General features: G+C 32.7%; 1 protein-coding gene across 1 annotated transcript; it reads left to right on the top strand.

The window, feature by feature from the left end:
- The first annotated feature begins 2,592 nt into the window (after positions 1-2,592).
- Positions 2,593-6,506, top strand: LOC133794675 (probable galacturonosyltransferase 4). Its single transcript, XM_062232031.1, has 9 exons — positions 2,593-3,091; positions 3,171-3,205; positions 3,299-3,340; positions 3,426-3,552; positions 3,642-3,871; positions 4,289-4,557; positions 4,763-5,120; positions 5,260-5,835; positions 5,932-6,506. Exons 1-9 carry the CDS (start codon positions 2,986-2,988, stop codon positions 6,205-6,207), a joined length of 2,019 nt encoding a protein of 672 aa, XP_062088015.1. The 5' UTR covers positions 2,593-2,985; the 3' UTR covers positions 6,208-6,506.
- Positions 6,507-13,432: the final 6,926 nt, after the last annotated feature.

Below are 13,432 nucleotides of genomic sequence, written 5' to 3'. Positions count from 1 at the left end.
CTTTGATTCAAAAAAGAGATCAATACTGCACCAAAAAAAGAATTACTAACTTCTTTGAGAGACCAAAGATGTAACTTACTTTGTCTTCATGATAGTAAAAATGGACTTTAATTAAGTAGGGACGTTTTGGTAGTTGGGAAAGATTATAGACACAAGTAGTGGATGTCTTGGTGGGAGCTTACAATTAAGATTTTTTGTTAAGACTTTAAAGTTAGGACCCACCATGTCATTTTAGCTCCTGCTTCAAATCTTAGCTTTTGGAAATGAGATCAAGATCGAGATCCCACAAAATCTTTATACTTAATCTTCACCGTGTTATATAAATTTATACCTCATATTCACCTCAATTCAGCTAAAAAAAACTACTACTACCTAGGTTTTCTTTCTTTCTTTGGTGCAATATGAAGAGTTGCATAAAATGAAAAGACAAACATGGCAAAAAAGAAGATTATGCTGAAAACAACACGACTTTCACTTTTTAAGTAAAAAGACTATATATGTTAGAGACAAGGCTCTGAATCCGAACTAAATTCACATTTTCTAAAGAACCAACTAGTTGCTTTCTTAAAGATTTGTTTCCATCTACAAAATGGAAAATAAAACAACAAATATATAATATATTGTGAATTTCAAAAGGGAAGGCCAAAATCCAACAGATCAATTGGGGCTAAAAATACAAAAATGGTTAAGATCGAAATGGTCCCAGCAAGAGGTTTAGTGGGGCAGGTCAAGGTCTGCCGACACTCTGTATACAGATGCACTCATTTAATTTTTATGTGCATCGTTTTGTGGTGTGTTTATATTTGCCCATATCCCTTATTTTATCTTATTCGTTACAATATATGTGTGTTTGTTTTTTAATGCAAGAATACAATAAATGTGTTCAAGGAAAGAAAAAAAAACTCGTATATTATATTATATTATGTTTAGGTAGTTAGGTCATATATTATGTTTTGGTAGTTTGGTGTCCTCGTGACCTTAGTTAAATTCCGAAGAAAAGACAACACTACTACTCCTAGCAGGGTTGAAAACTAAATAATTAAAAAAATGACTATTTTTGTGGTAATAGTGTTAGATTTAATAAAGGGAAAAAAATGAGAGAGAGAGAATTAATAAAAGGAAAAAGGGTGTGTGCTTTTATTTGGTGGGTGATGATGTAAAATAAAGCATGGAATGGATGGATGGCAGCTAAGCTGAGAATAGAATAATAATAATAGTAATAATAATGGTAATAATAATTAAATATTTATATTATACGTATATAATTATGCATGAAACCCCACTACTACCATTACCCTTTCATTATTGAGCTACAAAATAAATAAATCATTCGTAGTTGACAAGAAAGTGGAATTTTTATTAGTAGTTTTTTTTTTTTTGGTCGGGTTTGATAGATTTAATTTGTCTTTTATAAAGTATAGTTGGGCAATAGATTTAATTTGTCTTTTATAAAGTATAGTTGGGTAATAAATTAGGATTTATATTTTTTTAGATCTTATTTTTTTATCTTATTACCTGTTTTGATTCTATATTTTGATAAATTATTTTTAAACTTTATATTTTGTAAAATGATTCAAATAAGCCCCTCAACCTCATTTTAATATAGGCAGAATAACTATATTTTTGTTCCAAGTTATTAGTTTGATGAATTATTTGTGATTTTAGTTCAAAAAACTTTGATCAAAATCAGATTAAGGGATCTATTTGAACTATTTTAAAAAATATATAGTCTAAAAAATAATTTATCAAAATCTAAACAAATAATGAGACAAAATACAAAGTTAAAAAAAATATAAATCCTAAAACTTAAAATTGAGTACTCAATAACCATTATTGTCACTCTTTGAACACACAAACGATTGTTTTATTCCACACTTTTTCTCCCTTTTTGTTCACGTCTCCATTCCCATTCAATATTAAATAATAAAAATTATATTTATAGTACACTCACTCCAAATACATGTATCATAGTTATCTCAATTCATTTTTCTCACAAGATACTAGTATAATTGATTAAACAAAAAATTGAACCAAGAAAAGAGAGAACTATTTATTTGACCTCGTACATTACAATCAATCGTGTAGTGTTAATTTAACACGTGAATTGAATTGTGTTTTTTCTCATTTTAAGTGAAGAAAAATTAATAATTTAAAAAAAAAAAAAGTGATCAAAATAATGGAAGTTGAGGTGAGTTAGATGGAACCGTTAAGAAAAGAGGTGAAAAAGGAAAGGGAAAGCGAGTCCGATATGGGCGTCAATCACGCGTGTCAAGTGTGATGAAGTTGACGTCTCTAAGAGGCAACTGGCAAACACCGAACTGGAGAGGGCTGGCCTTCGCGTGTAGTTGACGCGTTCCCTCCCCGCGTTTTAATGCTTCTTTACCTCTCCAACTCATCATCTTTTTTTTTTCTTAAAAATTAATATGTAGTAATTCTTTTGTCAAAAAAAATAATTAACATAAATATAAGACAAAGATTAATAGAAAAACATAAAATTAATATTAATTTAGGTTAATTAATACTATTATTATTAGGTCAGGAATAATAATAGTACCACACCGGAAAGAAAAGGAAGAAATAAGAGATAGGACTCTCTCTCTCTAACGTTATACACAAAACACACTCATTCTGTCTGTCATTTAATTCTATCTCTCCTCCCCGACTTTCCTTCGTTTCTCTCTCTACCTCTTGGCGATTCTCTCTCTACTGTCACAGTTACCATTTCTTCCCCGTATTGGCTTCCTTCTTCCTCTCATTTTCATTTTCTCCCAAAATGTGAGATTCGTGAAGGGAGTTTAATGCCGTTGGGTTTCAAAAATTTTATTTAAGCCATAAAGTTGTTTTCTTTTTCATCTAGTTTTCCTCTAAAGAAGGGTTTTTTTTATATAAATATATAATCGGCCGGTCGGTGCCGGAGTACGGCCCTGAAGATTTCGTATTTTGTTTGAATATAGTGAGAGTGATATTAAGAAAAAATTAGGAAAAATGATGGTTAGAAATGTAGTGATTGGAATGTTATTTGTGACTGTAATTGCTCCGATTGTTCTCTATACGGATCGACTCGGAACCTTTCACACCTTCTCCTCCTCCTGTGAGTACCCATTACTTTCTCCCTCTTTTTTATTTCTTCTGGGTCATAAATCTTATATGGGTATTTTCATTTTTTGCAGCTTCAAACGATTTTGTGGAAGATGTTACAACTTTCGTAAGTGGGATTTCCTTGTTTTGTATTTTGGATCCATTTTTCACAGAGAAGAAGGAATCTTAATCTGTAAATTTTTCCTTTGCTTTTGGACAGGCTTTCAATGGCAACACTGGCCGTCTCAATGTGCTTCCACAGGTTGGTATTTCTATCTCTCTTTCTGAATTTAATATTGAGTAAAGCTTTTAGGTCTTCGATGTTGAAATACCTATTTTGAATACAGGAATCGTCTTCAAAAATTAAAGAACCCATTGGAATGGTGTATTCTGACAACTTGCACCACCAATCTCTTTCGGATTCCGGTAAAGTAGTCCGGGAAAGCTCTGCCGACACCGGCAACTCCGAAAAGGGTACTACTTCTGATATTATTGTTTGTACTTTTGTTACTTTGGAAGTATAAGCAATTCTCTACATTAATATGTGTGTTGTTTTGCTTTAGATTTGTTATTAGGGGAATCAAGGGAGCATGCTTCCGCTAGGGTATTATCTACTACGAATGAAGAAAATCGTTCAGTTAGTGAAAACGCTATTAGACAAGTCACTGATGAGATTCAAGATGGTAATCAGGTGAAGCCTGATACAGACACTGAAAGAGATGGAAAGAAAGACGCCATGGATGCAGACTCGAAAGAATTTCAGAAAAAAATCAATGATGTGCCAAGCGATACGGTATGCTGCTTTCTTCAATTATCCTTCGAACTTTGTTGAACCTTTGGAGCGTTAGACGTAATTTTGTTCATATTGAAACAGGCACTTAATATTCATGTCTTATTGCGTCATTATATGGGGAGAAGTCCACGTGTGTTAACTGGTTTGTAAGGTCTATGGTTATAGTCTGCTGTACTTAATTGACTGATTTTGATTTTGGAAGTTGGTTGTTCTTATTTTGTTAATCATTATTCCATATTATAAAATATGTTTTCGTGATTGGATTGTTTGAAGTGAGTGCCGTATAGAATCTGCAATAAACGTATTAATATACACATTAACTTGTTTCTGATCTTTTTTTGTCCTTGTAATTACAAGAAATGCTTCTGTGTATATTATACTCTACTTTTTCTCTTATTCATTTTACTTTGCCTCCAGGCAGTGAAGCATGAACAAACCACTGAAAGTTCTGACAGAGTGGTTAAGAGGGAACCTGCGAAAGCTAGACCTGAGAAACAAAATGAACGACCACCTATTCCTGATGCTCGTGTACGGCACCTCAAAGATCAGCTTGTCAGAGCAAGAGTTTACCTTTCTCTTCCCGCTACAAAAAACAACCCCCATTTTACAAGGGAGCTTCGTCTACGTGTGAAGGAAGTTCAGCGAGTACTGGGTGATGCAAGCAAGGATTCTGAACTGGGAAAGAAGTATGTATTGGAAAGCACTAAAATGGCATGCTTGACTGAATTTCACCATTGCTCTTGTCTCACGCACATGCATATTTTTAAGCATAGCTGTTGTTGTCCTTAATAGTTTCCATAATCAGTCAACTTTAACCACAAGTTTTCTTTTTTCTGTGGTTCTCTGTTTTTTATATTTTCTGCTTTGTACTTAAGGTTCGTGTAAATGCAGTTCATATGACAAGTTGAAGGCAATGGAGCAGACATTGACTAAAGGAAGACAAATTCAAGATGACTGTGCTTCTGCAGTGAAGAAGCTTCGGGCGATGCTGCATTCTACGGAAGAGCAACTTCGAGTGCACAAGAAGCAGACTTTGTTCTTGACACAACTGACGGCAAAAACACTCCCCAAGGGTCTTCATTGTCTTCCCTTGCGCCTTACTACTGAATATTATACCTTAAATAATTCTGAGCAGAACTTTCCAAATCAAGAGAAATTGGAAGACCCACAGCTATACCATTATGCACTATTCTCAGATAATGTATTGGCAGCAGCAGTTGTTGTGAACTCAACAATTACACGTGCTAAGGTATGTGCATTAATAAATTCTTCGGTTTCTTATTCTCTTGTCTATTGCTCTGTATTCCAAGAAATAAAGAAGATGAGACAAATATGAAGGGTCATTAATTTTGAATAATAAGTCATTGCATTGCTTGTCATCTTTGCAGGATCCTGCAAAGCATGTTTTCCACGTTGTTACAGATAGACTCAATTATGCTGCAATGAGGATGTGGTTCTTGGTAAATCCACCTGGAAAAGCCACTATTCAAGTTCAAAACATTGAAGAATTTACATGGTTGAATGCAAGCTATAGTCCAGTGCTCAAGCAGTTGGCTTCACAGTCAATGATAGATTATTACTTTAGGACACACCGGGCCAGTTCTGATTCAAATTTAAAGTTCAGGAACCCAAAATACTTGTCCATTCTCAACCACCTCCGTTTTTACCTGCCAGAGATCTTCCCAAAACTCAACAAAGTGCTGTTCTTGGACGATGATATAGTTGTGCAGAAGGATCTTACTGCCCTTTGGTCTCTTGACTTGAAGGGCAATGTTAACGGGGCAGTAGAAACTTGTGGAGAAAGTTTCCATCGCTTCGATAGGTATCTCAACTTCTCAAATCCTCTCATATCAAAGAATTTTGATCCACGTGCTTGTGGATGGGCATATGGAATGAATATCTTTGATTTGAAGGAGTGGAAGAGGCAAAACATCACAGATGTGTACCATACATGGCAGAAACTGGTAAGAAATATGTTCAAACTTCACATACTGTTGTTCTATCAAGTTATACTAGGTCTGTTTTATATTTAACCTTCTTTATCTTCTTTTGGTGCCCAGAACCGAGACAGGCAGTTGTGGAAGTTGGGAACCCTGCCACCTGGTCTAATAACATTCTGGAAACGCACTTTTCCGCTGGACAAATCCTGGCATGTGCTGGGTTTGGGATACAATCCCAGTGTGAGCCAGAAGGATATTGAAAGAGCGGCTGTTATACACTACAACGGTAACATGAAACCATGGCTTGAGATAGGCATATCCAAGTACCGTAACTACTGGGCAAAGCATGTTGATTATGATCATCTTTATCTGCGAGACTGCAATATTAATCCATAGTTGAAGCTTTTCTTTCTTTCTCTTTGAAATGGTATATTTATTTTCTGAAGAAGAGGGGGCAAGTGTTCTGTGGATATCAGCCAGGCCATACAATTTTACAGGTCTGCAAATCGTTCTGTGTAGGCAATTTTGATTACAAAAACAATAGCCTCTAATTTGATTCATTTGTATACATTTTTTATTTGTTTCAAGTAGGATGGTGGTGGGAATGTATCCTTGTGTTACTTGTCTGCGGAAATATGGCATGTAATGTACTTGTAAATAATGGGAAGCTTTGATATCCTTGTATCATCAGTGCATGTCATGTCTCTCTTCTCCACATTTTGAACCCATGTTTATTTATCATAAATCAGTTATACTGATAATATTGAATTAGTTATGTCACATCACAAGCTGGAACTTTGTTATATTATAATTGTTATTATTATTATTAAGAGGTTAATGAGGCTGTTTTATCAGAGTAGGGTTGTCAAGTCAATAATAGATGCGATGTCGTTTCTAGTATAAAGGAAATTAATAAACAAAGAAAATAGAAGTTCGTGGAAGTGTAAATCACATGGTAATGGCCCACCTTTTGCCCAACATTGAGGTCACCATACTTAATTTTTTGAAATTAGAGCGGGACCTAGTTGGGTTTAGTTTAGATTTTAGTTTAGTTTATCTATAATACGGGGCATGGCTGGCGAGATTCGTTAGACATGTGAGTTGAGCCTGCTGTCTTATTCTGGTATGACTATGATAAGTTCCAGAATGTTTGTTCCATCTCGATAGACTTGCCATTGTATTTTCATATGGGCACTTCGACAGTATTACCACTCTTGATACCCACTTTATGATTTATCCTACTCTATTTTAAGGGAAATTTCTTAAAATATGGATTTTTAAAATTCAATTAATAAAAATATGACTATCATTTAAAAAAAACAAAAAAGCTTCATCACATTTTTAAGTTTTAGAAACTTAAATTTCTAAAAGCCACACTAAATTTGGTTTTTTTTCTCCCTAATACAACTATGACTCCTATATTTAAAACTTTATAAATAAAATAAAAAGGAGTAGTTATAATAGGGTGTTGAGAAAACTTAGATATACAAGACAAGTCATAAAGTGAAGTAAATTATCGTTTTCGACAAAAACTGCTTATTAATTACCAATGTTCTTAGTTTTTATTCTATTTTATTAACATAAAATGGGATGTTGACAGAGTGATTAAAGTAAAAAAGAATATGCAGCAAAGCAAAGATTAAAAACTTAAGGTTTTTGACTTTTCATTGGCTAACCCACCTTATTCTTCTTATATTGATAGCAAGTTTACAGATGTATTATTTCCCAAGATATAAGAATTTAATCAAACATGTGAATTCCCTATGTTTTTGTGACAATTCTAACATGTTAAAATGCATTAAGCATGGAAACTCTTAAACTATACAAGTTATATAGGTATTCCCATCCTATAAGAACTTATAATTCTCTAACTAGAGCATGTTCAATTCTTACTTCCCAAATTTTAAATCAAACACATAAATCATATAAATAGTGATCAAACATTCATAAACATTATGAACAAATTACGAAAACCGATATACATTTGAAGAAAAACTTCATAAAACTATCATAGAAAAAATAAAGTCTCATAGTCAACTACATCATAACTATGGAAAACTATATTAGTTCATAATGAAAACTAATACAGCTATGAAGTTCAAATAAGGGTGCATAAAGAAAGATAGAAAGTAAAAACTCTAAGAATTTTTTTGTCTCTTTAATAGCCTCTAATGTGCTTCTCAACTATTTAGGGTTCTAAAAGATGATCGAACTCATTCATAAAACATGTATTGATAATGCTTTCGTCATTAGGTCTTAAAAGTACTAAAATTGCCCTTGAAAACCAACTTACAATTCCCCATTTGAGTCGCAGTGCGGCCTCGTCCAAGTCCAATACGATCATACTGAACGTTTGAACGAGGTGAGTTTTTGGTCTAGCATGGGTGAACCACAAGCCATTGCCTAGATGATGTTCAAATCCAAATTAAGATCTTTTGATTTCGTTTTCACTATATTTCATTCCATACCACATCACTAACCATTATGACATGAAACAAGACAAACTCAAGCGTAAAACAAACAAAACAATTTTAAAATACTAGCAAAACATACTAAAATTATATTCTAAACTATACTAAACATTAACCTAACATAAGGTATATTTGTCTTCCAGGTATAATATGATCATAACCATTCATCAATGATTAGATACCCTATCAATAAGCAACTATACCAACTTATATAGTCAAGATCGTACTCTACCGCAGATCATACTCGCTCCCTAAAATAAAATGTTAACTTCACAACTACCAATTATTTTTCATAATTAATGAACATACCACTTAATTTATAATGAAAGATTTGTATTTTTTTTTTTTGTTTACTATAAAGGTGATATAAATCAATTAAGAATATAATTGTGGTATAAATTATTAAGCGTGCATTCAAAATAATAATACTTCTAATTTATATTTTATATTGTATTGTTGTGAAGAAATATAGATTAGAAATACATAAACAATCATATAAAAAGATTATGATTATTTTTATTCAATTACGTGTATCATATTTGAAAAATATATTATAATAGAATAAATGATATTATCATAAAATGACTAGGCAAACATGAACTGTTAACTTACAAAATATAGATATTTTGTTATTGAAGTCCACTACTTGGAACGTCTAAGAGGCCCGGTACTACACTGACCTACTAGAGTAGGGAAATTTGAGGTTTCCTAAATAAAAAAAAATGCTAAATATTCCAATTATTTAAAAAAAATGTCAAATCTTTTGACAATACCTAAAATACATCTCTCATAATATTTCTCATCTACTTTTTCTTCTCTCTTCCGTCTCTCTCCCTCAACTCATTCCTCTCAACTCTCTCTCTAGAAAAATAAAATCAATGGGTAAGGTAAAATATAAGATAACTCAATATGGCAAGTATTTCTCACTTAGGACACTAAAATACTGCATTTCGAATATATCTGAGGATGATTTTTTGGTTTTTTTTTTTGTGATTTGTTTTTCAGATCTGAAACTTTAAAATCTGCAGAAAATCGACGTGGTTTGATGGTGGTTCGATGTTACTCGATGGTGATTCAATGGAGGTTCGATGGTGTTCCATGTAATTCTTGCAAGATACTTAATTTTTCACTCGGGTGTTTGGGATTAAATTTTTTTATTTTGGATATATTTTTCAAAATCTACGCGTTTGAGATGTGTATATACACATTTGGGGAATGTAAATATTGAAAAGAAAAAAAATACAAAATGCAAAACAAACCTCATGTTCAACATATGTTTTAGTATGTGTTTCTAAACTTTGAAAATGTGTATGTGAACATCTAAAATGTGTAGATCTAAAAAAAATACCCAAAATCAAAACAAAACAAAAAAATCACCACAAATGGACAATTTATATCAAAATTATGTTTCTTACAAGAATTGCATCGAACCACCATTGAACCGCCATCGAGCAACCATCGAACTACCATCGAGCAACGTCGATTTTTTCATGAAAATCTTGATTTTGAAGACCCCATCGAGCTGGTATCGAGCAACAATCAAGCAAAGTCAATTTTTTTACAGATTTCAGAATTTCAGATCTGAAAATAACTCAAAAATCATGCCTAACTCGATGGTGTTCAATGTCAACTCGATGGGGCCTTCAAAATTAAGACTTTCATGAAAAAATCGGCGTTCCTCGATGGTGATTCGATGCAATTCTTGTAAGAGACATAATTTTTCACTCGGGTGTTCGTTTGGGGTGATTTTTTTTAATTTTTGGTATTTTTTTCGAGATCTACACGTTTTAGATGTCCGCACACACATTTTCAAAATTTAGAATTTGAAAACATAACTTGAACATGAGGTATGCTTTTCCTTTTGTATTTTTTTTCAATATTTATATTTCCCAAATGTGTATATATACATCTCAAACATGTATATATTGAAAAAATCCCCAAAATAAAAAAAAATCATCCCAAACGGACACCCGAGTGAAAAATTACGTATCTTACAATAATCGCATCGAACACTATCGAACCACCATCGAACATCCATCGAGCAACATCGATTTTTTCATGAAAAATCTTGATTTTGAAGGTCCTATCGAGCTGACATCGAGCACCATTGAACCACGTCGATTTTCTACAAATTTCAAAGTTTCAGATTTGAAAAAAAATCACAAAAAAACCTAAAAAGCATGCCCAGATCTGTTCGAAATGTAGTATTTTAGTGTCCTAAGTGAGAAATAATTGCCATTACATTGAGTTCTCTTATATTTTACTTTACCCATGGATTTTTTTTCTAGAGACAGAGTTGAGAGGAATGGGTTGAGGGAAAAAGAAAGGGAAAAGAGAAGAGAAAGTGGATGGGAAAAAGTATAAGAGGGGTGTTTTAGATATTGTCAAAAGAATTGGCATTTTTTTGAAATGATTTAAATGTCTAACATTTTTTTGACTTAGAAACCCTCATTAAGCATAAAATCTCAAATTTCCCCAAGAGAAATTTTATGTTCTATGCATAATAACATAGTGAATTTTTTTAATATGTCAACATAAAGATTCCTCTCACTAATGAGCCTCATACCATATTTTGGACAAAAATACCCCTTTCATTTAAAAATAGGCCTAAAAATATCAGATTCAACATCACACACATTTCTCTCTCTCTATCTCTCACGACCACCACAACCTCCCCACGGCGGCAGAGCACCACCTCCCCACGCTGTCGCCGACATTACCACTGTTCTCTCCATTGGCACCGCCACCTTCCATCACCATTGAAGCACCCCATTGAATCTTTCTCTTCGTTTATTTTTATGTTTTAATGATTCAAAATGCAATTATCAAAATTCTATGTTCTACATACAAATTTTAAGATTTTACATGATCTAATCTTGTAGATCTCGAAAAAATACAAAAATTAAAATAAATCATCTGAAACGGACATTTGATTAAAAAGATATGAACCTCTAAAATGTTCGTCAAATTTCAGTGCAGAGTACCGAAATTGCATCGATTTTGTATCGAAAAAGCATCGTTTTGGCCAAAAATTAAGTTTTCATGATTGCATCGTAAAAACATCGAAACACCATTGATTTTGCATTGAAAGCCAAAATCAAGTTTTCATGATTGTATCGCAAAAGTATCGAAACACCATCGATTTTGCTTCGAAAAAGCATCGTGTTGGCCAAATATCAAGTTTTTATGATTACATCGCAAAAACATCGAAATACCATCGAATTTGCATCGAAAAAACATCACCATCTTTAACTAAAATGAATAAAATTCTCTTCAATCTATTCTCCAATTTTGTACAGTCTCCTCATTGAGACATTGAATATTTAAGAATTATTGTTACTATATAATTCTCAAATATTTTTCATTTGAGCACACTTTAGACTCTAAGTCTATTGGACAATATGCTATCTCAAAATTTTGGATCCACCTTGATCTATTTTTCTTGCAATAGCAAAGTACTTCCACCAAAAGATGTAACCCCTTTATGTTCATATTCTCTTATCTCATAAAATGATATACTCATCTCTTTAAGTGGGAAAATTAAAATTCTCAAATAACTTTTAATTATTTACCAAATAAATGGTAACTCATTACATACCAACAATAATATAGGATAAAACCTAAGATGTTGAAATATCTTGTAATCCAACTACTATATTTGCAAAAGCAAAGAAGATTAGAAAACAATGAACCTCATTTATAAAATTTTATTCTACTCATTTCTATCGCTATATGAAAGTCATTAGATCTTCTATGAAAAAACAAAGAAGAACATTACCTTATCTTACCATTTTTTCACAAGATTTATGTAGTTTCTCCTTCCATTGAAAATGAAAGAATAAGTTTTTGATTGTTAGAGAATATATTATATTCAATGCAAATGGTAAAACCAAAGATACAAGTTTATGCAAAAGGTTACACTAGACAATATGATAGATAAACAAGTGTTACAACTCTATTGCAAAAATACAAGTTGTTGACTCATTTTTTCGTTAACTCGTTTAACACCCAAAGAATAATATTGAGAAGATTTGTGAGAGCTAAATAAAGAATATGAGATGTTTTAGTGTCGATAAACATTGGAGAAAGAGAGAGACTTTTATAGTGGTTCAGCCCCAAATAGATGGCCTACATCCACTTAGTCACTGTCATTGATCTTGCAACCTTGGATCACATTTTTAATTAGCTATTTGGCTCCATTGAAGATGGAGAGCTCTCTGTGTAAAAAGTTGTCGCCCCTTTCCCCTCCCTATTTCTCTTGGTCTCTTCTGCTCTTATTTATAATGAGTTAGGGTTACATTTGAGTGGGCTTAATTTATTGGGTTTGGCCCAATAATTAGACAAAATAACAAGTGACTGGGCCTTAGGCAGGATCTGTGCGGATGGGTATAACACAAGTAAATAGAAATAGAAGATGGTAGATGTATTGATAATACAACTCAAAGCATAACAATACAAATAAATATATAAGATAGAATCAAAAAGTAAAAGAGGTTGAAATACAAAATAAATATTTTCCAGTCAAGTGCTTTGTGGATGGAAAATTGTGTCTTACAAGTGAGCATTGGACTCCTATTTATAGAGTTTGAGATACTCGTTGTATTTCAAATTCCACCAACCTCATGGCTGTTACTAATGTTTAATTGGATGTTTATAAAATTAAAATGAAGATTCAGGAGTTACTTGGGGTGTTAGAACCACTCAAGTTGGAAAAAACTGAAAAAAGAAATTGGTTGATAGCACTCCTAGCTGTGGGCAGAAGTATTAGTGGTCGCGGCCACAGTGGAAATTTCAGCCTCCAAATTTCAGTTTTCTAAATAATGTCTCAGTCTCTTCCCACATAATTGTGTAACCTCCATACACCTAATGGGAGTTAAAAACATTTCTCCAACAGCCATATTACATAATGGCTTGGTGAAATCCAAACTCAAATCTGTAACATATAATCTGCATATTATTGGGTAATATTCTGGAGTTACAAATTTGTAACTAGTTTTGTAACTCCAAAATATGTCATATTTGGGCACACACATGTGTCCAATTTTGTAACTCCCATTAATATGTTACAAGGTATGACAAATCACATTTTGTCACATTATTTAATCTAACATTATATAACAAATGTAGATTAAATTTTCATTACAATTATT

Source organism: Humulus lupulus, chromosome 8, assembly GCF_963169125.1.
Source record: "Humulus lupulus chromosome 8, drHumLupu1.1, whole genome shotgun sequence".
Lineage (NCBI taxonomy): Eukaryota > Viridiplantae > Streptophyta > Magnoliopsida > Rosales > Cannabaceae > Humulus > Humulus lupulus.
Note: the sequence above shows the minus strand (reverse complement) of the source record. Positions and strands in the feature narration are given on the sequence as shown.

Coding starts and splice junctions, on each gene's coding strand:
- LOC133794675 (XM_062232031.1), top strand. CDS start 2,986: ATGATGGTTAGAAATGTAGTGATTGGAATGTTATTTGTGACTGTAATT. Junction 3,553..3,641: donor CACCGGCAACTCCGAAAAGG/GTACTACTTCTG, acceptor GTTTTGCTTTAG/ATTTGTTATTAGGGGAATCA. Junction 5,836..5,931: donor ACCATACATGGCAGAAACTG/GTAAGAAATATG, acceptor TTTGGTGCCCAG/AACCGAGACAGGCAGTTGTG.